This window comes from Bombus pyrosoma, linkage group LG7 (genome assembly GCF_014825855.1).
Source record: "Bombus pyrosoma isolate SC7728 linkage group LG7, ASM1482585v1, whole genome shotgun sequence".
In the NCBI taxonomy this organism is placed as follows: Eukaryota; Metazoa; Arthropoda; class Insecta; order Hymenoptera; family Apidae; genus Bombus; species Bombus pyrosoma.
Window position 1 is genome coordinate 17,912,555 of NC_057776.1, and position 22,941 is coordinate 17,935,495.

At 35.3% G+C, this 22,941-nt stretch overlaps 2 protein-coding genes across 5 annotated transcripts in view; one reads left to right on the forward strand and one right to left on the reverse strand.

Moving 5' to 3' along the window:
* Nucleotides 1-22,880, forward strand: part of LOC122569608 (uncharacterized protein C1orf112 homolog) — a 32,276-nt gene extending 9,396 nt beyond the window's left edge. The window contains exons 2-15 of one of the 3 annotated variants that reach the window (XM_043730887.1): nucleotides 13,619-13,796; nucleotides 14,261-14,407; nucleotides 15,424-15,565; nucleotides 15,667-15,813; nucleotides 16,139-16,359; nucleotides 16,820-16,977; nucleotides 17,359-17,552; nucleotides 18,095-18,240; nucleotides 18,341-18,467; nucleotides 18,548-18,713; nucleotides 19,467-19,698; nucleotides 20,452-20,779; nucleotides 20,884-21,084; nucleotides 22,160-22,880. In XM_043730887.1, coding sequence (XP_043586822.1) covers nucleotides 15,476-15,565; nucleotides 15,667-15,813; nucleotides 16,139-16,359; nucleotides 16,820-16,977; nucleotides 17,359-17,552; nucleotides 18,095-18,240; nucleotides 18,341-18,467; nucleotides 18,548-18,713; nucleotides 19,467-19,698; nucleotides 20,452-20,779; nucleotides 20,884-21,084; nucleotides 22,160-22,780 — 2,631 coding nt within the window. In that variant the 5' untranslated portion in view covers nucleotides 13,619-13,796; nucleotides 14,261-14,407; nucleotides 15,424-15,475 and the 3' untranslated portion in view covers nucleotides 22,781-22,880. The remainder of the gene's footprint in view (nucleotides 1-13,618; nucleotides 13,797-14,260; nucleotides 14,408-15,423; nucleotides 15,566-15,666; nucleotides 15,814-16,138; nucleotides 16,360-16,819; nucleotides 16,978-17,358; nucleotides 17,553-18,094; nucleotides 18,241-18,340; nucleotides 18,468-18,547; nucleotides 18,714-19,466; nucleotides 19,699-20,451; nucleotides 20,780-20,883; nucleotides 21,085-22,159) is intronic. The other 2 variants (XM_043730886.1, XM_043730888.1) reach the window with 2 other exon arrangements.
* On the reverse strand, nucleotides 112-10,805 carry LOC122569607. Of its 2 annotated transcripts, none has more exons than XM_043730885.1 (9): nucleotides 10,607-10,805; nucleotides 10,218-10,436; nucleotides 8,916-9,509; nucleotides 7,851-8,765; nucleotides 7,196-7,532; nucleotides 3,199-3,526; nucleotides 1,265-1,388; nucleotides 1,027-1,187; nucleotides 112-772 (listed from the first exon to the last, which is right to left on the reverse strand). In XM_043730885.1, exons 2-9 carry the CDS (start codon nucleotides 10,401-10,403, stop codon nucleotides 712-714), a joined length of 2,706 nt encoding a protein of 901 aa, XP_043586820.1. In that variant the 5' UTR covers nucleotides 10,404-10,436; nucleotides 10,607-10,805; the 3' UTR covers nucleotides 112-711. The 2 variants fall into 2 exon arrangements, with proteins under 2 accessions (XP_043586820.1, XP_043586819.1); XM_043730884.1 differs by having other exon boundaries at nucleotides 1,027-1,193; nucleotides 10,607-10,802.
* Nucleotides 22,881-22,941: the final 61 nt, after the last annotated feature.

Consider the following 22,941-nt stretch of genomic DNA (forward strand, 5'->3'; position numbering starts at 1 on the left):
GTTACTGTACAACAATTTAAGTACTTTATTGATTTATATATTATTATATAAAGGAACAAATTATAAATATGGTACAAAACATTCAATACAGGAGTCTAAGAATTAACTTCGTTTTAAATGATTAAGACAATTTATCTATACATTTTATTGAGCTATACATTTTCATACAAAGAAACAAGTTATAAATATTATACAAAATAATCAACTTTGTTTTGAGTTTGTGAGTTCTTATGTATTTTAATTCCTATAATAATCAATAGCAGTGACGTGACTTTTTACTATATTTGCAATCTTTAACTTCGCTTCATAAATTTCTTTTTTTCATCTTAATTTATTTTCTGAAACATTGTTGTGTATTTATATATGTCAATAAATACTCTAAAAAAATAGGCAGTTGATATGCATATACATCTAAAATTCAACAGAACCAATTGAAGAATTTTATTTGTTGGATAGATGAATATCTCTCGTAAATTTACGAGATGTAATTTAATTACACTTTGTTCGACTCGTATCTAAACTCTAAAAATATAATATATTATCAACTACGAGGTCAGATCGCTATACGATTTTGATCGTCCTGTTTTAACGTGTATCAATGCTACTTTTTTTAGATCCATGTCTTAGATAAAAATAATAAACAGTTAGGCGATTTCATACAAAAGTACTACAACAGTTTATAAAAAAAGAATCTTGCCATCGATGATACTGTTACAAATTTTGTGAAACTTTTTTCTGTCTTAATCGATATTCCGTTGGTGTAAGCATGCCCCTGAAAAATAATTTCTTTATTAATAAAATTAATTAATTTATTCTAATCACAATAATTCTATGCACAATGTTTAAAAGAAATCTAGGTCGATTCCAGAAAGTAATTAAATCATTGTAATTATCTGTGTACAATATTTTAAGCAAAAACAAATCAATGCCAAAATATTAAACTATTATTATAATATTATATTTCCAATACTACAGCACGTAAAAGAACATTTTATTTAGATTATTTATAATTATTCATATTCAAACCTTAAAACTGTATCAAAAGAAACGCAAACGCCTTTGTCGCACATTTTTTTATAAAGATGCCAACATTCTTTCTCTTTATTGGTTTGAAAGTGTGGTTCCGTAGACACAGATTGCACATGTTGAAGAGATTCCTTTGGAAGTGGTGCAAGTGCAGATTTTACCTGCAACTTTTATAAATTGCTTCTTAATAACTAAAAATAAGTCCATTGTACGTAACGCAATGAAATATTTGCCTTACATTCGAGGTGGAATTATTTATGGATGTTTTAATTTGTCGCGCGGGAATCTCCATTTTCTGTGGGATTAACCTCGGCGATTCGTGCATTTTTATTTTTAGGGATGTCGTTTGTCTCTCCATTCCACTGCAAAACAATTTATTCTAATGTATGTTGCTCTTAGACAGACATGACCCATCGTTTTAGGTAATGGTGAAATTATATTAGGAATAATAAATTTATTCACTTTTAAAGAAAAACATCAAGTGTTATTACTTTCGTATAAAATGTGTAAAATGTGTACAGGATGAAACAAAAAGAGAAATAGGGTCTTAATAAACATGGGTTGAAAAATTAATAGTTTCAGAGTTTTAAACAATTTTTATTCCAGTTAAAGCGAGTAACTTTTTCGCTTCGGAAGCTAACGTATCATTTCTTCTTTTCCTTGTTACAAAACATTTTCTACATAACCTCCTTCCATTTCCGCACACGCTTAGTTCATTCGTATCAGACAATTGCGATCTCTTTCGAAAATTCCTGAACGTATTCTGTAACTATATAAAGGCAGATGATCCGTCATTTCAATACGGTAGGACAGTTTTCGAAGCGAGAAAATTATTCGCTTCAACCAAAGCGCAAAGATGTTCATAACGTCTTTATTAGGACGAACTTCTATCATTTGGGAAGTACTATCTACTCTAAAAGTTACGAATCCTTCTTTTGTTTTACCCTGTATAATCAAAGAGTAACTTATCTATTCTATTTCTCCATAAATTTACGAGTACACTTTTTATATATTTCTGGAAATACATTCTTTGCACGATTTTTGTAATATTCATCGAAATATATATACGTATAAGCTAGTGAGAAATTTATTACGAACAAACTTATTACTCAACCCGATGGAAAGATTGTGAAAGGAAGGATGGAGAAAGATATTAAAGTGAAATGTACGTCCGTTGGATATTTTAGCAAACTCATCGAGAAATCTAACGTTCACGTGATTTTGTTACCCTCGAATAAAGAGGAAACGTATTATAAGAACTATTAATACAGCTCGTTCGCTATGCTTTCTATATCGATTATGGTAGGCCTCTCATCGTTCCATTTCTCTCTTTCATCGATATCGTATAAATTCTCAAACGATCGGAATCGTGTCGCGATGTTCAAGCATTGTCGGAATAAAAATTGCTATCGTATCAGATGTCGCGATTAAGTTCCCCTCATGAATGCATGTCACAATAAAATTGGCTAAAAAAATATGTCGTTACAAATCATTTTCTTGTTACGTAAACTTGACACACTTATATAATATAATAATAATACTTGTTACATTTTTGAAAATTCTTCGTTTCGTGTTTAGAAAACTTTTGCTACATTATCTAATATATTGGATATGCAAAAGCATGCAGATGATATTGAATATGCAATAATATGCAAAGACTTTTTAATTGCATAGCACGTGTGATAAGATAAGCGAGTATATCCGTGCGAATTATTTTCGTTCGCGTTAAAATGTAGCCAATTCCTTAGTAATGATAAAACGAGTCTGATAACGTTCGAAGACGAATATCCGTTATTTCATTAATTGAAAACCTTTTTCCTCGATGAAAGCTATAATTACGTAAATTATATGTACATGCATGTAAACATATAAAATAAATCATAATTATGAAAAAGAGGTAGGTTAAAGAATTTTAGGGAAATTTTAGAACTGTCTGTTGCGATATATCCTTTTACAGATTCAGATATTTTACTAAACTTTCTTCATCGAATCAAGCAATTTTTTAATAAAACATTTTGTCATATCTGTGATATTTAGCAAATTGCATGTACGTATTTCATTTAAAAAACCATCGACCTAATTTTACACGATACAGTTTATACGATTTGTATTATGCTCTTCACCAAGGTGCTATTAAAGAATCATGAAATTCTATTTGTTTTTTATACTCACGATCGTGATGGCGTGCTACGAGTTTTTAGTAATTTCCGTTTTTTATCGTGTAGATCACCAATAGGCACGGCCAGGCATCTCTTTTCACGATCAGTCAACGGGACGTCGAGCGGCTCCTCGACGTCGTGAATTAATGCCAGAATAGGCAGAGCTAAACCGCCGGTAACGTCCGTTCTCCAGGACATCGTTTCCTCGCTCGACGAAGTCGTTCCGTTTCCACGTTGGTTAACGATCGCCAGCCTCGGTTGTGTCGTTCTTTTCTCCTCCCTCGACGACAGTTGCTGCTCTTTCGGTGAAGCATCCTCGTCGAAGGAATTCTGAAAGGAAACTGAGCAACGACTTCGATTTTGTTGATGATCTCATTCTCGATGACACGAAAATTTTGCAGATTTAATCTAGTTTAAACACACATGTAAATAATATCTAAGCTATTTTGAAAGAGATCTATATAAAAAGTTTCTATTTATTTTTATTCTGTTTTTAAAGATATTTAAAATATTTTAAATGCTATTTAAACTAGCCGTTTAAGCTAGCATCAAGGCAACGTTAATGTTTAAATACCTGTACATACAGAAGATAGTTTTCTAATTTTATTCGAATAAATCGAAACTATATTTGTTCACGAATGACGATAGTCACGATATGTTCGTAATGATTGTATTTATTTAATCGATTCCATTTGAATAAATTCGTTCGATCGCGTTTTTATTTGGCTACTGCCAAGATTTTCTCGTCTGTTCAATTTAATCAAGGTAATATCGAGCCGAATTTTATAGTCACGATAAGTATGTTTACCAAGTAACCTGATTTAATGGGCCGGTATTCGCAACACTTTGCCGTTTACCGAAAACTGGGCCAAACGATATCTCGTGTCATCGATTCGGTGTTACAGAGACTAAATGAGCTATCCAATATTTTTCCACGAATCGTATTCCATCTCTATTTTTTTCCTTCATGCCGTTTCGTTACCAATCGTCTTTTACCAACTCTACGACGATATATTCCGGTCTTAAAGACGATTGGAAGAAGAAAATTGCGAAAGACTTTAGAACATTTTTATTGCTCAATTTTTTTCGTAATAAAAAACTATATTATACATGTAGAAGATGAACAAAAAAAATTCATCTTTATATTTCAATCTTATATTCAATCTATTCTATTATTGCTGGTCCAAATGTTCTTCGAACTTCTCTTTCTTCTTCTCACCAAATTTTGATTTTATCTACCCAAATGCGTTATTTATAATATATATGTATATATCATACATTATATATTAAACTATAATATATATATATATATATATAGAATTATTGGCTTGGCAACTAAGTGATTGCAGATTTTGTCAATACCACCTAATGACAAAATCCGCAATCACTTAGTTGCCAACCCAATAGACCAATGGAATTAAACGAATGCGAATACGTAATTAAAAAAACCAAAAGTAATTGGTAATTTATAATATTTATAATAATTTCTGTCTCGATAAACATTATGTTATGAAAAACATTTACATATGTTTAGTAATTATAAAAATAAAAGTTATAATACCAGTCATTTTAATTGGTTCGATAAGCGTCTTCTATTGTTGACGTTTTGATTCATCGACACTTCTCACGATCCTCGAAAGCGTATACATACTTTACGAATAATCGTTCTTAGAAGTTTCATCGTTAAATCGCATCGGCGTTTACCCTGACCGAACAGCCATCGATAGAAGTGCAATTATTAAAACCCGATTACGTGGCGAGTTTCAATGGAATATTTCGCTTCAGGGTCAGTGGCGTAATAGAGAAGAAGTTTGGTCGATTTAACGTGTTCGATCCTCTTATTGTCTTCACGGGTTTCATGTCGTTGCACGATAGAAGTTCTCTTTAATTAGCGACGATATACGTATTAAAGGAACCAAGTCAAGTGCTAGAACGATTCGAGAGCGAAACGTACCCTAAGGAATTTCTAACCTCTGCTCGTACCTTAAATTTCTTGCAAGAAGAATTTCCCGTGATACGAGATTAAGGGTAATGTATGTGCAAGCTGCAAACAATCGGTATGCAAACGTAGAAAATCTGATAAATTTCGTTTACGTAAAAGTGAACTTTCACGAATCAATTGAAGTACGTTAGTATTTTTCTAGTATGTTAAACACATGTTAAAGCTTTAAGCTTCACGTAAAACGATTAAGAATTTGAAATTTGTACAAAAATATTTTATATATATAACATAAATGAATCCGTAGGATATTGATATTTCATGTTGTGGTATTACTATTCGTTCGTTTGATATGTATTTTATGTACGGTGTGTGGATACTATACATGGATAATACAGCGCGGTGAATTCTATACATAGGATTCCTTTGTAATTTCAAAGAATTCCATTTTAAAGCGTCGAAACTTAGATTTGGGTTACTTGTTACAACAAGCAATCGACAACCTTTTTCAAAGTGGTATTCATCGTGGATTAACTTTGAGAGAATTTATTATTTTAGACACGTTGGTCGTTTCTTTCCTTTACAGTCGAGTAATTCACGATAAAAATGGATCCTCGTCAAATTCGTCCTATGACACGAAGACACGTTCGATTTATCTTCGAACGAAAATTGATCGTTTCTACGAAAGTAAACATAGACATGAGATCCGCGACTTCATAATTTGATTAGACATCATTTTTTTTTGCGATATAGTTAGTGATATAATATGATGAACGTTTTGTTTAAAAAAGAACAATGAAACGTATTGTACAAATATTAAAGATGCTTCAAGAAGAGTATGTTTCTCTTCTGTAGAAAAGTATGTACAAGCATGATCGTTCGTTGTTTTCGTTACGAGCTCTACAACTTTTTTACGAACGAAAAAAATAAAATTTTGTTACAACACGTTCTTTTCAAAACGGTATCGTTCGACCATATACGAGACTGGGAATGTTCCGTGTGAGGGAACCTTTAAAAGTTTGCGGAAGATCTCGTAGAGATTCGTGCGGATAATGAACAAACAGTTAACAACGCGTTTCGTACGTGTTCTTTTCTTTGTACTTGAAGACAGGACCGGTAAACGAAGATGGACATTTCGAAATAATTCGCGGCATGCGCAGCTCGCGTGTCTTGCGTCGCTTCTAATTAACTCGTTCAATTATCATTCCACGGTCGTCCTTACACGCGCACGTGTGTTATTAAATTCTTGCACGATATTCCTTCGCGAACACGAGGATATTGTCATTCGCAACTTGTCTCAATGCGTTAATCTAATCATGCTTAACACAATGTGAATGATCTCATAAAGTTTAGATAAATATTGAAGGAAAACAGTTAAGTTACGTTGTATCGATAAACTTACGTTTTTCAGCTTTTATTAGCTGATATAGAACGATATATATAAAATGTTGCGAAATAACGAAGTGGCAAAAGAAAATGTCTTTTTTGTCTTTCTATAAGATGTTTTGATATTGTTACTGATAACTAGATTGCGAATTTACAAGCAGAAATTTCTTTCGTATACCAAGCACTGTAAACCTCTACTTTGTATATCTTCACGTACTACGCGCATTCTATGTATTTCTATAATTTTAAATTTCCCATAAAACCATTAAAAATTCATAATCTAGAAATGGCATTGAAATCAAAGATATTTTCTTGCTAATGATATTAAGATGAAAGATATCTCGATACTCTCTTGTCGTAAATCTTCTATCATAAGGGAGGTAACATTTGTGAGTAGATTAAAATACAAAGCTCTAACTATCTAGAAACCGAAAGAGATGATTTTAAAATTAAAAAAATCCGTGAAAAGATAAGACAGGCTCATATATGCGTGTGTGTATTTCTACAAAGTCTACGAGTGATCTACGGCAAAGTAGCTACCAAAGAAATAAAATTCTAAACTGGAAGATAAACTCAACTTATGAAATTGTCCATAGCGAGAAAAGTAGCCTCGAGTGATCAATTAATTTCGAGCAAACTAATTTTTCTTTTTTTAACTAAAAAGCGTTCAATGTTCGCTATCTACCTGATTTGATAGGTTTTCCTGTACTACTCAAAGCCGAATTAATCGAAGTTTTAATAATTGATGTAGTAGGTAGTTTGCTGCGTAGCTCGTCGATCAACTTATCGTCCCTGAGTGAATTCTCGGTATCGCTATCGCTGTCTGCAGAGCTAACAAGGGATACCATTGTAACGATGTCCATCGTTCTGGTGTCGATCGAATTCCTTACACGGCCAGCCGATTTATTCCGTGATTTCCCATCTTCTTCGTGTTTCGAGTTACTTCCTCCCCAAAACCGTCTTTTCGCGCTTCTGGATCGCCTCTTCGATGGCGCCGATCTCACCGCTCGATTTGACGATATCTAACGTGTCAATTACGTAATTCATATTAATCATATAAGAAAGAAACTTTTCTTCAACTTAGTATGATCGCTAGCATCGAACAAGATACGTAATAATAAATCAAGTATCTTGAACGATCTCATCCACGCAAGATAGAAGAAACATTATAAAAATTTCACAAATAGAATGGCTTTCATGGTGAAGATAAAATATTTTTCTAATTTTTATCACCTCCGTTTTGCCTCTCTTTTATCGCAATGATGTCACGTTTCATGGAAAGTACCGTGGCGTGTCACATAGAAAAAGCTGTGTATTTAAGAAAAGAAAATAAAATATACCTTCGTCAAAGTCATATCTATTTTTTCCATTGTGTTATCTTTACACTCCACATCTTGCTTGCCCTGATTCTTGTTCTTCCCCGATGAATCAATCACTATGTTAACCTGAACGCGATTATTCGCCGAAGTTGATTCGAAACGTCGTTGCGGAGGCGCAGAACTGGTCCTTCTCGATTTTCGATCGATCTTCTGGTTTTCCATCGTCTTGCTCGAAGGTGGATTCCTCTCGTTCACCGAGCTACATCTCACTTCCGGCGAATTTCTCGAGATCGTAGCTTTGTCGATCGTAGAACTATCTTTGTCCTCGGTTACGGTGCTAGTCGATAGAGTCTTTTTGATCAAATTAAATCGATCCGCCTCGTTTGTTCTCTGGATCGTCATTGTTTTATCGTCTACCGAAGCGTCTCTGCTTTCGATCATCGCTTTGACCCGCGCGTTTTTCTCAGTTACGCGAATCAATTTACTATTCGCAGCTATCTTTTGCGTTACGCTCTTCTCGCTGGCCAAATCACAGCGAAACTCGATCAGGTTTTCCTCCGACGCGCCCCTTTTGTTCGTAACATTCTCTTTGCTCTGTACGATCGCTCGAGCTGAAGTATCTTTTTCTATAGCGGTACGATCATCGATCGACGATTTTTGTGGTACGTTTTTATCCGACATAGAATTCCATCTGAACTCCGTTGACGATCTAATTGGGTCGAGGAAGGCTCGGTTGGTACCGCTATGAAAGCTCGCACGCTTTTGCTTCGCCGATGAAAAATCCTCCTTCGACACTTTCGTAACTGCCAGGGTCGAGTTTTCGATTTTGATCGACGGCAACGTTGTACTTGCAACGCGATAATGCAAACAGTCGATACTTGCCGATGACTTTTTCTTCGTATTGGTATCGTCGATGTTCGAGTCCCTCGATGTTTCCTTGAAATAGAAAATAATCCCAATAGAGGAAAAAACGAGGGAATAATTGCTTGAAACAAGATAATCCACTTGTATCGTATTATTATATGAATAATATTTTTTGTCTATCAGTTTTACAGAACCTAGATCTACGTTAATATCCAATTATACCTCGTTCAATTGTTCCTTTTCTACGTCAGCCTTCTCTCGTTCCTTATTCTTCATATTTACAGAGATCTTGCTTTCTTCCAGAACCTGCTTCGTTTCAATGGAGGATTGTAGAGGTAGAAGCGACAATTCTCTGTCGCTTTTCCTTGAAGTAATCGTATCGTCGTTCTCTGATAAAAGTCTCGTTAATTTATTAGTAATAAGGTTCTCCTCTTCTTTTTCTTTTTTCTCGTCCAGCATTTTATAGTCATTAAGAGGTATTTCGATTTTAGCCTCGTTACTTTCTCGTACAGGAGATGATGGGACAGTGGCCGTAGTATGATTGGACATTTCAGACTCGCATCTTTCATCCACAGTTTCACGGGCAAGAAAAATGTTAATGTTGGCTTTATTCTTCTCGCGATTTTTCCAAGCAAGCCTCAGCCTCTCAGCCAGTTCTAATCTCGAATAAAGGATCGTTGGTTTGTCGATCCCGACGAAACCCCTTGACCTTCCAGTGGTCGATTTGGATCGTCCAGGAATTTGACGGGCCACCACTTCAACTTGCCCAAGTTCTTCGTCATTCTTTTGGCGGTTTTCCTTCCAGGCAACGCGAACCTGAAATTCGTTGGCCACTATCATAGGATTAATTCTCAGTTAGTATCATTGGGTCGTAGATGATCTACGACAGTTTGAACCGTGTTACCTAATTTCGAAATGCATCGTTTTAATTTATAACTTTGTATTTTAAAAACACGTATAGACCATTAAATGATATTTGTTAGAATTTCAAGTATAAATTAATATCGCGTCTACTCCACAGTTAAATAATTCGACTCGAATCTAATTCGATATATAGTCACTGGGACTACGGATATTTATGAACCTATGGAAAATGTAAAGACGAAGGAATGCTCAATTTTGCATAACGTATAAAAATATCCAAATTATGCAAATTACACATACATGTAATATATAGAATAGAGATATCCAAAGTAAAGCATACTTTGTAATTTCTAATAGGTAAAACAAATTTCTATGTGAGTATTCAAATTTCTTTAGTATCCAAATATTCTTTTATATCCAAAGTATTCTTTTACGTCCAAAGTAAAGCATACTTTGTAATTTCTAATAGGTAAAACGAATTTCTATGTGAGTATTCATATTTCTTTAGTTGTATCCATAAAAATATACATTTGGATAAAAGTTCACGGTCTAATGATCACCTACAACTTAACGGTGCCAGTCGTGCAGTATAAAAAGTATAATATATCGAATATAAAAATAACAAATAACAATAAATATCGTTAAAGAAATCGAGGATACCTTAGGTCTCTCAGAGCCGGATTTACCGCTCGTTCCACGCTTGCCACGTGCGAAGGGACTCGCGCAGATTTGCAACGATTTGTCATCCTCCGCGGATCTTTGTCGCCTAATTTGTTGACGACGAGGTGCAGGTGGTTGCAAGGACAATTGTCTGATCGGTCTGATCGGTTTTTCGGACCCTGACATTCCGATGCTGGCGATCGCCGCTGAGGCTACATTCTACGATAACTTTACATTAGCTTTCTACCATATACTAAAAAAAAAAAAAAAAAAAAAAAAGAAAAGAAACTAAACGGACGAAGCAACTTTATTAAATATTATCAACGTTATCAATAATTTTAAAACATACATTCAAAGCATAATAAATCGGTTAGTAAATCGCTACTCACTCGACCCGTTTACGATTCATACGAAAGATCGAAACGTAAGCGCGATGGATGAACTTCCATCGTGGTGGCGGCGCGAGCAAACGCCGACTGACTAACTTCATCCATTGCCCTCTGACACGATCGTTCACCACCACTGCCATTTCACCGATTTACCTTCGTGTTACCTGCCTACCACCAGCAATCGGTGCCCGTGTACACCCACAGAGTCACTAACACGTTGTCGTTTCCACCCGCTTGCCAGTGAAGGGGTGGTTGAACGATGTATTGCTCCGTTTAATTCGAACGACGCCCGACACTACCACACCTATACTTTAATCACAGCCACACTGTGTTAGGGAGGAATGTTAGGGTGGTCGAACTCGCTCACGTACGCTAACTCGACATGCATTGCCCTCTGATTCGCGATCAGTGGCGTAACGCGAGACGCTCAACACCCCGAGGGTTGCGATGGTTGCGCTTTTTCAATTATTTGTTTTATTTTGTTTCAGAGAAATATTCGATTTTGAGAGTTTAGGAGTCTTTTTGGGGGCGGGGAGCGGGTTTAGAGACGTTTGCGTTTAATTGATATCTTTGCTGCCTTTGGTTGATCGTTGGACGAAATGTCCTACCCATTCATTTTGAAATACTCGAGATGAACAAAGTTTTATTGCCTTTTTGTGGCGTCTTTGTTCCTCTTCGTTGAATTAGAAATACTTAGTTGTATAACTTTACTTGAAAGGTGGAAAGCGCGTGTTGTTTTAAATATAACGACGTATATGTATATCCTTTCTTTTTTCCCCACTAAAACGCTTATCTCTGTGAATAATGGTAACGATAATAAATATATCAACGTATCTGGTAAATAAAAAAATACCAAATAGGTGGCCATTTTAATTAAGTTTCTGTCGACTAAAGATACGATTTAATATCTTAGAATCAAACAATATAATTCAAACTTGATTCAAATACGATTGTTCGATATTATTTACGACTTGTAGTTAAGATTTAAGCTAATTGTAAGTATGTGACTGTACGTGCTTAAACTCTGTTGTTGTAATCGCTTAAGAATATAAATAGTATGTTCAATATTGTGTGCAATACGAGTAATAAGAATTATCTGGATTACATGTACATCGCGTAAACGTTTGCTGATCTTTGATAACACGAACATGAACAAATGTTTAACTAGAACATTTCATGTTTCTATGTGTACGGCCCTTTATAATTAAATTGCAGAAATTTTCTTTTGACTAATCATGGACTATTCTTAGAATAATACACAATTTAACAATAAAGACACTCTGATTAGATTTATATTTCTTCCAATATTCCTTACGAAGCACCTTTCCCATAATTCGAGTCTCAAAATATCGAACAACGTTTCTTCCAAGATGAGCATTAAGAAACCTGTATTTCACAATTACGTTCTCCGTCAACCGTTTGGTGGTGTGTAACTAATTGCAACTAATTAACGATAAACAATATAGAAAATAATTATTTCCTTATCGTCAAAGCTTTTCGCGCCCCTGGTATCAGATACAAAAGGTACATACTTCCAATTTTTTCTGGGAAATGAATAATCGTAGTGAAGCTGGCTTCTCTACGTTCTTTATCTGCTGTAAACTCTCAAAAGGTCTAGAAAATTCTGGAACACTTGCTGAAATTCCTATTGTGTTATGCGATCGATCCTTGTAACAAACGTTTCGAAAGAATTTTCCAGAAAAAGTAGAAATTCGTTCCGAGAAAATTCGCGAGCGAAATCTCCCTTAGGGTGCGAATGATTCACGTTGTTTCGTTAACCGAGGATTAATAATTGTATCACGTATAATGACATTGATGACGTGAAATTTATAGCAGCGTAGCCTCGCTGGTTTCTTTCACCTTTCATCGTCAAAGAGTTAAGAATCAGACAAATTTCCCTACATGAAACTCTGCCAGTTTTCTTGCATTCAAATGGCATTTAATGCGTGAAACTCGTTTCAGAAATAAATATACAGGATGTTCGATTATAAACAGAACATGCAAATTACTGGTAAATTATTCACTGTGAAAAAAAAAATGGTTCATACAAGAAACGAATGGCTTTGAGGAGGACGTAATTTGGTGTAATTAGCTTTTCTGTAGATGGCCGGGTAGAGGTCATACGAAATTGACGTACGTTTCTCTAAACGCAGTCATACGGTTTTAAATACAATGATCGATCCGTCTTGGCATTTCCTACAAAAAAGTGTTGACCTATTTCTGCCGAAAAATCATTGGTTTAGAAGATGTTTTAATCTCATTAAGTATTGCAAAGTGATCGTAATAGCGATGCCTTACACATTGAAAATTAAGGTGTCTCTGAACATTTAAAAAAATAACACTTGTAACGATATTAATTAACGTTCTCTCGTCTATCTCCTATCACATTGTAAGAAATATGCCCACTGTAATTTGAGGAAAGTTACAGACAAGTGTACTTACCATTTAGTATCGTTTTGCGACATTGAGATCAAAATATCTTCCAAACTAACGATTTTTCGACATAAACAGGTACCTTTTTGTCGGCAATGTCAAGACGAATCGATTACTGTATTTAAAAATATATGATTCCATTGAAAAAAAACTCGCGTCATTTTCATATGATCTCGGTCATCTGCAGAGAAATTAATTTACACCAAATAACGTCCCCCTTTGGAACCATTCGTTTCTTCCTATTTGAACCATCTTTTAATATAGCGATAATTTACCATTACTTTGCATGTCCTCTTTATAATCGACAATATGAAACATCAAGTGTTGTCAATAAATATAAAACATTTTTATAAAATTGCCTCTTAAACGATACCGCGAATTCTAATAATAATACCATGAATTTCACAGAGAAGAATAACAGTGATCGTACGAAGCATTACTTTTATTTCTTGCCCCGACGCCTTTGAAATTATTTTCCGATAAAAAATGAATTAAGGCCCGCGTGAAACGTCGCTTCGTTCTACAAATCCTTTCACGCTAAAGTTCTTTTTGCTCAAATATGTGAATTTTATATCCTAGGTTCCTTCGGACTGTTGCATCAAATCGAGCACGCGTCTCCCTCTACCGAAGGAGAGCCAGCGACTCGATATTGTTCGTCGAAGTTATTGCGATCGTGTTCGAGTTCCATCGAAAGGCTCAATCTCAGTGGAACGTGTCATACGAGCGGCGAACTCGAATTTCAACCAGCAGTCACCAGGTATTATTGATCAAAACTTTACCTATCATCTGACAGCTTGTTGTCCGGTGTTACCATGGCATCGGCGATCATTCGAATTCGTTTTCCTCTCGTTCGTCTCTTTCTTCCTCGCCCCTTCGCGAAATCACACTTTGCCGGAAACTTCACCGGGCGAGGATTTAAACGAGAAACTTTCGCCGTGGAACTCGGCCACGTCGAATCGCCGAAAATTAAGAGAGCCCAGCCATTAGCGCTTGCAACCCTAATTGCCCCTCTTATCAGCGACTTCGACGTGTTGAGGCCAGGGATGGGCAACGCCGATGGATAACTCGTCCATTGGAATCTGTCTCATCGTTTCTTTGTTTCTATTTCCGATTCTTGGTCGTAATAAATATCGCTTAACAAAGTTGCTGCAATTGTTATTTTAATTATAACTGTACAATAGTTGCTTAATTCTCACGTGGTTATTGTTCCTATATATCCAGGTGTCGATATACAGTGGCGGACGAAAGAGAGTTTATAAAATAAGAAATATAGAAAGGCGTCGTAATTTTAAGAAGTGAATTCACATTTAATAAGAACAACGAACGAATATAATAATTACCACGGAACAGACGATCGTCAGCCATATGGTGAAAGATTTTTAGTCTAAAACATTTTAAAATTCACGGCGTATATTATTATAATCTACTTATTGTAGTTTAGTTTAGTTTTTGATTACAGATATCGAGCATTCTATTCGTTAAATGCCAACATTGTTGCGTCCAGTTGTCGATATTACGATACATTTGAGACATTCAGACAAAGAGCACGAAATATTCGATGCAACGATTGGTTACATTGTGATATCTTGATTTGATATGCAAATAATGAACTTCTCCATCGTTGCACGATTAATACAGCTTATTGAAATAAATTAATGCCACGAACTCGCGCATTCGCAGCGAATGTGTGTGGCTTAATTTACTTTCTCTCTCAATGTCTCGTTATCATAAGGAAGCGCAATAGTCGGCCTTGGCGAATATAATTTCACCTGCGTTACGATTAATCATGTAATTTAAATTACGAACATAATTTTACCAGAAGCATATTAAATATCGTCCTATGCGAAAAATGTTTCGACGATGCGATTCTTTTTGATAGAAAGATTCGGTTTTTACGATTCTACGAATCGAGTTTGTCCATCCCTGTTCCGGTTTCTGGAGAAACGACCGTCTATCGTGCTCGATCGGAACTGGAAAGTTCGACTTGCGAGGCTTGCCAAGAAATTTTCGAGGCCCCGTTTCACGATCGAGCCGTCTCACCGCGATTGATGGACGCTTGATTTGCCCGCGACACGAGAAACGGAATTATAAATTATTTCGCCAACCATTGCCTTGTACAGTCAGGACATGATTTACGTATATCCAGAGAAATGTTATCTTTTAACCGTTTGGCAAGTCGAACGCAAACGAAAGGGATTTAACAGCTGCAATTAATCAGAAAAACGGAGATGATTACTTTCGTATAAAGAGTAGAATGATCTCGATTATTCGAATTATTCCATGAATAATTGTTATTATTTATTCTCAGTCGATTGTCAATAACGAAATTATATGTATTATACGCGCAACGCTCTTATATATTACAAACATGATTTTTCACGCAGATAACGAAACTCGACATCAGAATTGAACATAGAATTTGTATATTTGAGCAAAATGGCAAGCGAGACCTCTTTTACCGCTTTATTGGAGGATTCGTTTTCGGATAATGACAAAAGTACCGAGGATTATTCGTCCAATTTAAAAATATCCTTTCCAATAATGTTATATTCTCACGTTACTATTTACATTCTGATGATGCAAAGCGATTTATTTCTGCTAAATATCCTTGACGTAACTATGATCACGATGCTTTGAAGAACCTGACCGAGAGATACGACACGGAGTTGTTGCAACAGGCTCTGCAACAATCTCTATCCTCGTGTTCGGATAATTTGCTCGCTGAGAAAATTTTCAACGAAATACTTCCTTTCGCCTATTCTCTGTTATCCGAGGTAAAGTGAATTATTATTACCTTAGAAATTGATATTAATTCTGTCGCAGTCTTCGAATTTACGTATCTCGATAAGAACGAACACTTTCAGTGGCCGAAGAAAATTCTTAGCACGAAATCGAAATTAAAAATTATGCATATCGATAGTGATTATCTCGCAATCTCTTCAAACTTAAGAAACGTTTTAAAAATATCGTTACATAAATTCTAGCAAGAATAGTTCAAAGAACGCGGCAGAATTAATTAAGAGTCTCAAGAGGTGCGAACATCGATGGATACTTGGTTCGACCAATCGTTGTATCTTTTAAGTTTGTCCTTGTTCGAAGGCTCTGAAGAAAATTGGCGAAACGATAAATGCAAACGCGGATGGACACACGGTGGAAGACGCGAAACGACAATTGGTCGTGTGTCACGAATTACTAAGTGTGTGGGAGAAATCTATGGAACGCGTTTCGAAACTTTGCAAAACATCTGCCATTGGTTTTAAATGCATAGTGGAGAACGTGCTTCTTACGATTAGACTAATATTCGAACATTGTAGAGCAAGGTGAGGTGAATGTTCAGGGACATTCTCAATTATCTCTCCTATAACTTAAATTTTTTTTATTATTATTTATTTTTTACTTTACAATTTGTCCAGCTGGACATTCGGTAAATTTTTCTGGTTTAATTGCTAAACAACATGCGGATGGCTACCCCCCAGCTGGATACCATCTTTCAGTGTAACTTAAATAACGTCGTTAAACTGTGAATTTTTATGCGCTTATAGAAAATTTAAAAGCGCAAATTCAAAGTAGAATGCTTGTTATTAATATTCGAGCGAATAATATTTGAAATGAAAGAAATCTCTTACATCCCATTTCTTTGATTGTATTCATGAAAATATGAATTTGCATAAATATCCGCAGTTCAAATATCGTTTAATAATATTATTCTTAAGACTAAATAAGAACAGCTGGTAAATATGAATGATATTTTTTCATTCGAAAACGTATCGACTTTTACAGTAAAAAATTGTACGGTACTTTATTCGAGGACGTATCGGAGCAATTAACGAATCTATTTCGCAAGGCGAAAACGATCTTGAATCTATTCCTGGCCACTTTAGAGAACGTAATAGTCTTCGACACGGATACGGAATCGGAAACGGAACTATTGGTAAAAGGTGAGCGATCCTATTACGTCTTAACGATTCTTTAACCCGAACCATCTTTATCTTTATCGAGTACGTCAAATGGAGGAAAGAAGATACCGTTGCTCTGTTTAATCCATTAATGGCCAACGTTGCTTTAACGAAGTATTGCATTTTCAGATTTTCAAGTTACCAGGCTCTCATGTTTTTCGATTTTTCGATCGTTAGATTTGTAGATTTTCAGATTTGTTACTATGCAGTAATGTTGTATTTGTTACATGTTATTTCAATGTTTGGTCCTTAACGGTTTAATCATTTCACGTATGTACATATCTCAGTATTATTAATTCTTGCCAATTCATTGCTCTAATTAAACTCGATATTTTTTATTTATACGTCTTCTATTGACAACAGTAATCGATTCGATCGGATCGTTCGTTACCATCTCGCGCGAACTGGATTTGAAAACGTTCGTGGAAACGTCGAAAATATTCGGTAAATTGGCGATTACGAATCAACATCATGTAAAACGAATAAACGCTATGAACGTCACTTTGCAGCTTACCCAATTCACAAAAGATGTATCCTCGATGCTCGTATTTTGCCAGGTACGTTTCAAGACAAAAATTCTACAGCTACACGAGAAAATTATTTTACTTTCTATCATTACAAAGTCGATATAATAAAATCGTTGAAACGAACAAAAGCTTGATCCGAACGTGTATTGAAATTTGCGAAACTTCGTTTTTTAACACCTAAATAATTTGAAAAGAGAGAGAAACATAGATTAGATTATGTTTAAAGACTTATACAGATACACGATGCGTCATATTAATCACATCTATCTATTTGTCAATTGCATAACAATGTAGATCGTATCTGATATTTATTTGCATAGAATTATTTGCTACTTGATCAGTGTTTTAAAATATTTTTCTTTTTTCTCGTTCTATTTGCGGTTGTGTATTGTGTATAACAATCTCAGATAATTCGCAATAATGCCTTTTTCCGTTGCCTCAGATAACAAATATCTTGAGGAACAAGCTAAAAACGAAACGATTATCTAAACTAAACACAAAATGCTGCACTTGACAGATCTATAAAAATGTTTGCTTTTTTCCAAGTTTTTTGTATAATCACCTTTACGTAGGACTCAAGCGATCGGGTAGAAGAAAGAACGATAAAAGTTATTGGACATTCGTTAAAAATTTTGGACAGGCTGTTTGCAGCCTATTGTTCACACATAAGTAACGAAATTCTTCCATTTGTGATCGAACTTTTGTTGAAGATGCACAGGTATATTTCTTTTTTTTTTTTTTTTCTTTTTTTTATTTGATTTCTCGACTTTTGTATCTTACGATCGATTAAAGGTTTTTACATCGCTCTTTGCAATCAGGTGTTCTCCACTGTGTTTACAAAACTCGCAAATTGATGGCAAACTGATCGACCTAATAAACGTTCAAATCTCGAAGGGATCCGAACCATTTTTGAATACCGTTTTCAAATCATCCGATTTCAAACAGGTTCGTCGACAAAATCCAATTAACAGGTCAGTTTAACGTAGAACGTTCGTGCCTTATTCGATATTCCTGAAATATTTTAGGCGTTCTTCGACTATAGAAATCAGGCAAACATCGATAATTTAGGCTACCATCTGTTAACGGTTAATATCATGAAAAAATTAATTTACATGCCATACGAGCAACATTGCAAGTGGACATTAGGCGCTGAATCGATCATCGATGTCGCGTTAAGCAACATTAATCACTGTAAGTACTACGTTTCTGTTGAAGTTATTAGATGTATAATGAGAGAGACGCGTGGATAAATTATAAGGTAGAAAAATATATTTGAAATACAGAAGTGAAAATTACAAGAATGAAATAATAATATGAGCTGGTCCAGATCCGCACGCTAGCAGTGTTACTCTATGACTGAAAAACCCCGAAGCCAACGTCGCCTGTTGACTGTTTATGGTCTGCCTTCGTCGCAGTCTTTTGTCTATACGCTGTCGATGGCTTCGGTGCTTTAGAAAGCTAAAAAGACCAGATGTAGAGTTTTCTTAAAAGCGGTGATCTTCAACAGTCTCCCTAAAACTCTACATCCTTACAAACAATTATCTCCCAATATTTTCCGACTCTTGTCATAAATATCTGGACCTTGACTTGGCCAATGCCTTCGCAAATACGTTTGCCAGCCACCTTTCTCTTTTCTATTCAAATTAATTTATTACTAAAAAAACTATGAGAAGGCTAAAAAGATCAGATGTAGAGTTTTCTTAAAAGTGGTGACCTTCAACCCCATGTTTAACTGGGAACCTCACCTTTGGTATCTATCAAATTCCAGCAAATTTTCAATTATAGAATTTTCAACGAAATAAATTTTATCAGCTTACTTGATCCTTTAACATAAACTTTGAGAAACAGATTTTAAAGAATAAGAGAAAGCTGACGTTACGCGTACAGAATTCTGCTATTTTCTAATAATCTGGAAAATGATTTTATATTTATATCGTTCAACAGTGCAGGAGGAGATTTTCGTGGGTCAGGTGAAATTACCAGGTGTACACGATATTGGAGAAAGATCGAGATCCGCCTCGATATACGAAGCCACGATAGTACCAATTTGTGGACTGATCAGTCAAATTCCTGCAGAAGGATTTCACGCCGTCGAGTTGATTTTATTAAAGCATTTGTTAAGCAATCAACTTTGGAGTTCTTTGCTTAGTTCGGATATTTGGTGCTTCATCGGCCGGTTTGTAAATCGATCAATAAATTTTCACAGTTGATGTTAAGTTTCGGTCGTTCGTTCTTCGCTTTTGAAGTAAAACACTACACCAAATACGTAATCTCGATATAGCTTATCTTGTAATCAAAAAGTAATCATTTAGAAAATTCTGTGATATTACAATCCCTGGCCGTTGAATTAAGACCACGTACAAAAATTTCGCGCTTTTAACTACGCAAGATTATGTTAGAAATAGTAAATTGTCTTCGATTATCAAGATTATTAGGCAATATAAAGCTAAATTCATCGAACAGTATACTCGTATTGTCATAGCGAACAATAAACAAATTCGTTCGACTTACGTGCCATGCAAAATATTTTGAATCTGTTGAAATCACTCGTTTACTCGTCTCTGAACATTACGTTACTTGATTTGAGAAAAGAAACTCAAGACATGTGGTAAAATAACGAGAACATGGACCGAACAGTACGAGCTATAATATGTATAGAGAGGAAAAACGTAAATGTGAAACAAAAGTTGTTAAAACGAATACGTATAACAGTTTAGCAATTAATAAACGTTGTCGTCGCGTATAAGATTCGGCCAAATCTTTCAATTTTGTTGAAAAAAACGAAGAAATGTCAGAAACTTTGGGTGGTCGTAATTCGATGATAAGGAATTGTATTTCGTCAAGTTAAAACCGATTGTTTCTTCGATGTAAACGCAAAAGAATTCTCTGAACATTGCCTGCTTCTTCAACGTAACGCCCTGTTTTTCAGTATTGGTTCTTTAGAACTTTGCGCTAGTCACGTGAAATACCTCTTGAACGTTTATGCTGTTTTAATGAGGCGTAGCAACAGTCTCGAGATCGTTATGTTGGAGAACTTGATTGGAAGATTGTACAATTTGCTGCCGGAGGAAATGAAGCACACCGTTATAACGGAGCTCGATGATCTGGAAAATCCATGCTGGCTGGCCGTCGCACGATTTTTGCCCCCGAAAACAAAAACGTTCTTGCAGAATCGACTGGCATGCGTATTAAACGAGATACCGCGCTCATTCACCGAATTACAGCGGCAGCCTACTGTACAGAATTGGAATCGTATCGTATGTTATGTTATGTTCAAGGATAAATTACATAATAAAAAGATTTGATAAATTTTCGATCTCGATCTTACGAAAATTCTAATAATCATTTTCCTCGTTAAAAGACAATGCTGATGTCGCTTATCGGAAAACTCAACTACACGGAGGAGAAGAATATCATTAATATTCTATCCCAAATATGGAACTCGATCGCAAGCACGATCGAAATTTTCGAAGGCAAACAGTTGGATATGTTGTCGGAATTCACGTCGAAACTGTTGAATGCTACGCAGCCTGAAAAAATTCAAGACGATACTTTCTTCTCGGTACGTACATTTTTCCTCCTTTTCTTTCGCTGTATAATTAATCTTTTAAACGATCAGCTCGTGTCTTTACACATGCACATTATCCGGTCCGATAAGAACCGGTGATCTCCTCGCGTCATAGTTCGCTCAACGTTTCACAAGTAAGGTAAAAATTCGGACTTTAGATATGATAGTAAAATTTATTGTACGAATCCAACAGAGTAACGGATCAGAGTGTTATAACAAAAAGGTGTTGAATGCTGATTTGAGAGGGTTATTATACGAAGGTTTGGTCTCTCTGGAGGGGCTATCGTCGGGTATCTATCAGACACGACTATCCTGTTACTATCTGGTTATTGTTTCGATAGCTGTGACATGCAGGATGTTTTATCTACTCTATTACCGTTTCTGGTAATATAATATACATGTACAATATAGTGTGAAGTACGGATATGCATGCGTTATTAGACAAGGGCACAAGTGCCAGTGCATGTGAATTCCGCCTATGCAGTTGTGCATTAAATTCGTTTGACTCCTATTTATAAACAGAAAATAAGAGATCGACCGCAATGAGAAAGAAAACAGGAAATACATATCACGTTATAAAACATACTACAGAAAATTATATTTTTAATTTAGTCGCATTTATGGTTCCAATCAGCTATTTCGAACTCGTTATTTTTTATTTATTTCTCAATGACAAATTTTCAATGGAATATTATTTATCTTGTAAGAAAACGTGAAACTTCGAACGCTTGGAACGGTTGTCTGGCTTCCGTCACTCTCTAAAATAAGTAGTCCGAAGAAAAAGCGAAGACGCTCTAAGGTACTATAGATTAAATCCTCTTCCAGCATTTATTGTACAATCGTCAACATAGACAAATTTCGAAAATTACTCTATGCGTATTTTATAGTTCTGAATAAATCTTAACGTTTTATATAAACTTAATGTTATATTTTTCTGCGATTCACGTAGTCCAGACTGATCCGATACTTTTACATGTTTCATTTATTACGTAATCGATAGTAATTCTTTACTTTGCTTTAATGGTTATGGTTGACAGATACCATAAATAATCATGTTTAATGATTTCAGATTCTAGAAGCAGTTTTAGCGTCGCTGTTATGTCTGCCGCCACACGTAAAGGCAATAGCGTCGTATTACTTGAGAAACAGTATCGATTCCTTTGATAACTGTGGGATTAAAACGGTTAATGCATTAGCGGAGCTCAATTGTCGACTTTTGGAAGATGAAAATCCATGGGTACGACAGGAAGCTTTCGAATCGTTTGATTATGTAGCTCACATGTGTCCGAACGAGGATCTTGTGACTAAAATGGCAGCCGCGGTTACAAGAAAGTCGTCGTTGAGAGATTCTTTGCCTGCTTATCTTTCCGGCACGATTTATTACGAGCTTCAGGATTTTTCAGATATTCGAGATTATTTGCAACATATGGTGAAACATTCGCAAAATGTTTACCATGTTTGTAACAATTACGAGGATTGTCAAAGGGACCAAAAACTCGCTAAATTGGAAATCGAATCTATCGAAAGTTTCGATGAAAACTCGCCATTAAATCACCTCGATGAACACGTAAGCGAAATATGTGACGAATTGAATGATATTATAAAAAAAAGTAGTGAAATCGCAAATCACGTGATGCGAAGACTACGGTTAATTTGCATGAAGATTTTGGATCTGACTGAATCCAAATAAGTCTTATTCGAATACATTTTGTATAATAAATTGTAATTTTTTATATCGTAAGAATAAGCGCGCGAAATGATCGAACAAATAAATATAAATACTCTTTTTATTTTCATTAATCCTTCATAATCCTTCATAATTGTGCAAAGAATAAGAACAATTTAAATAAA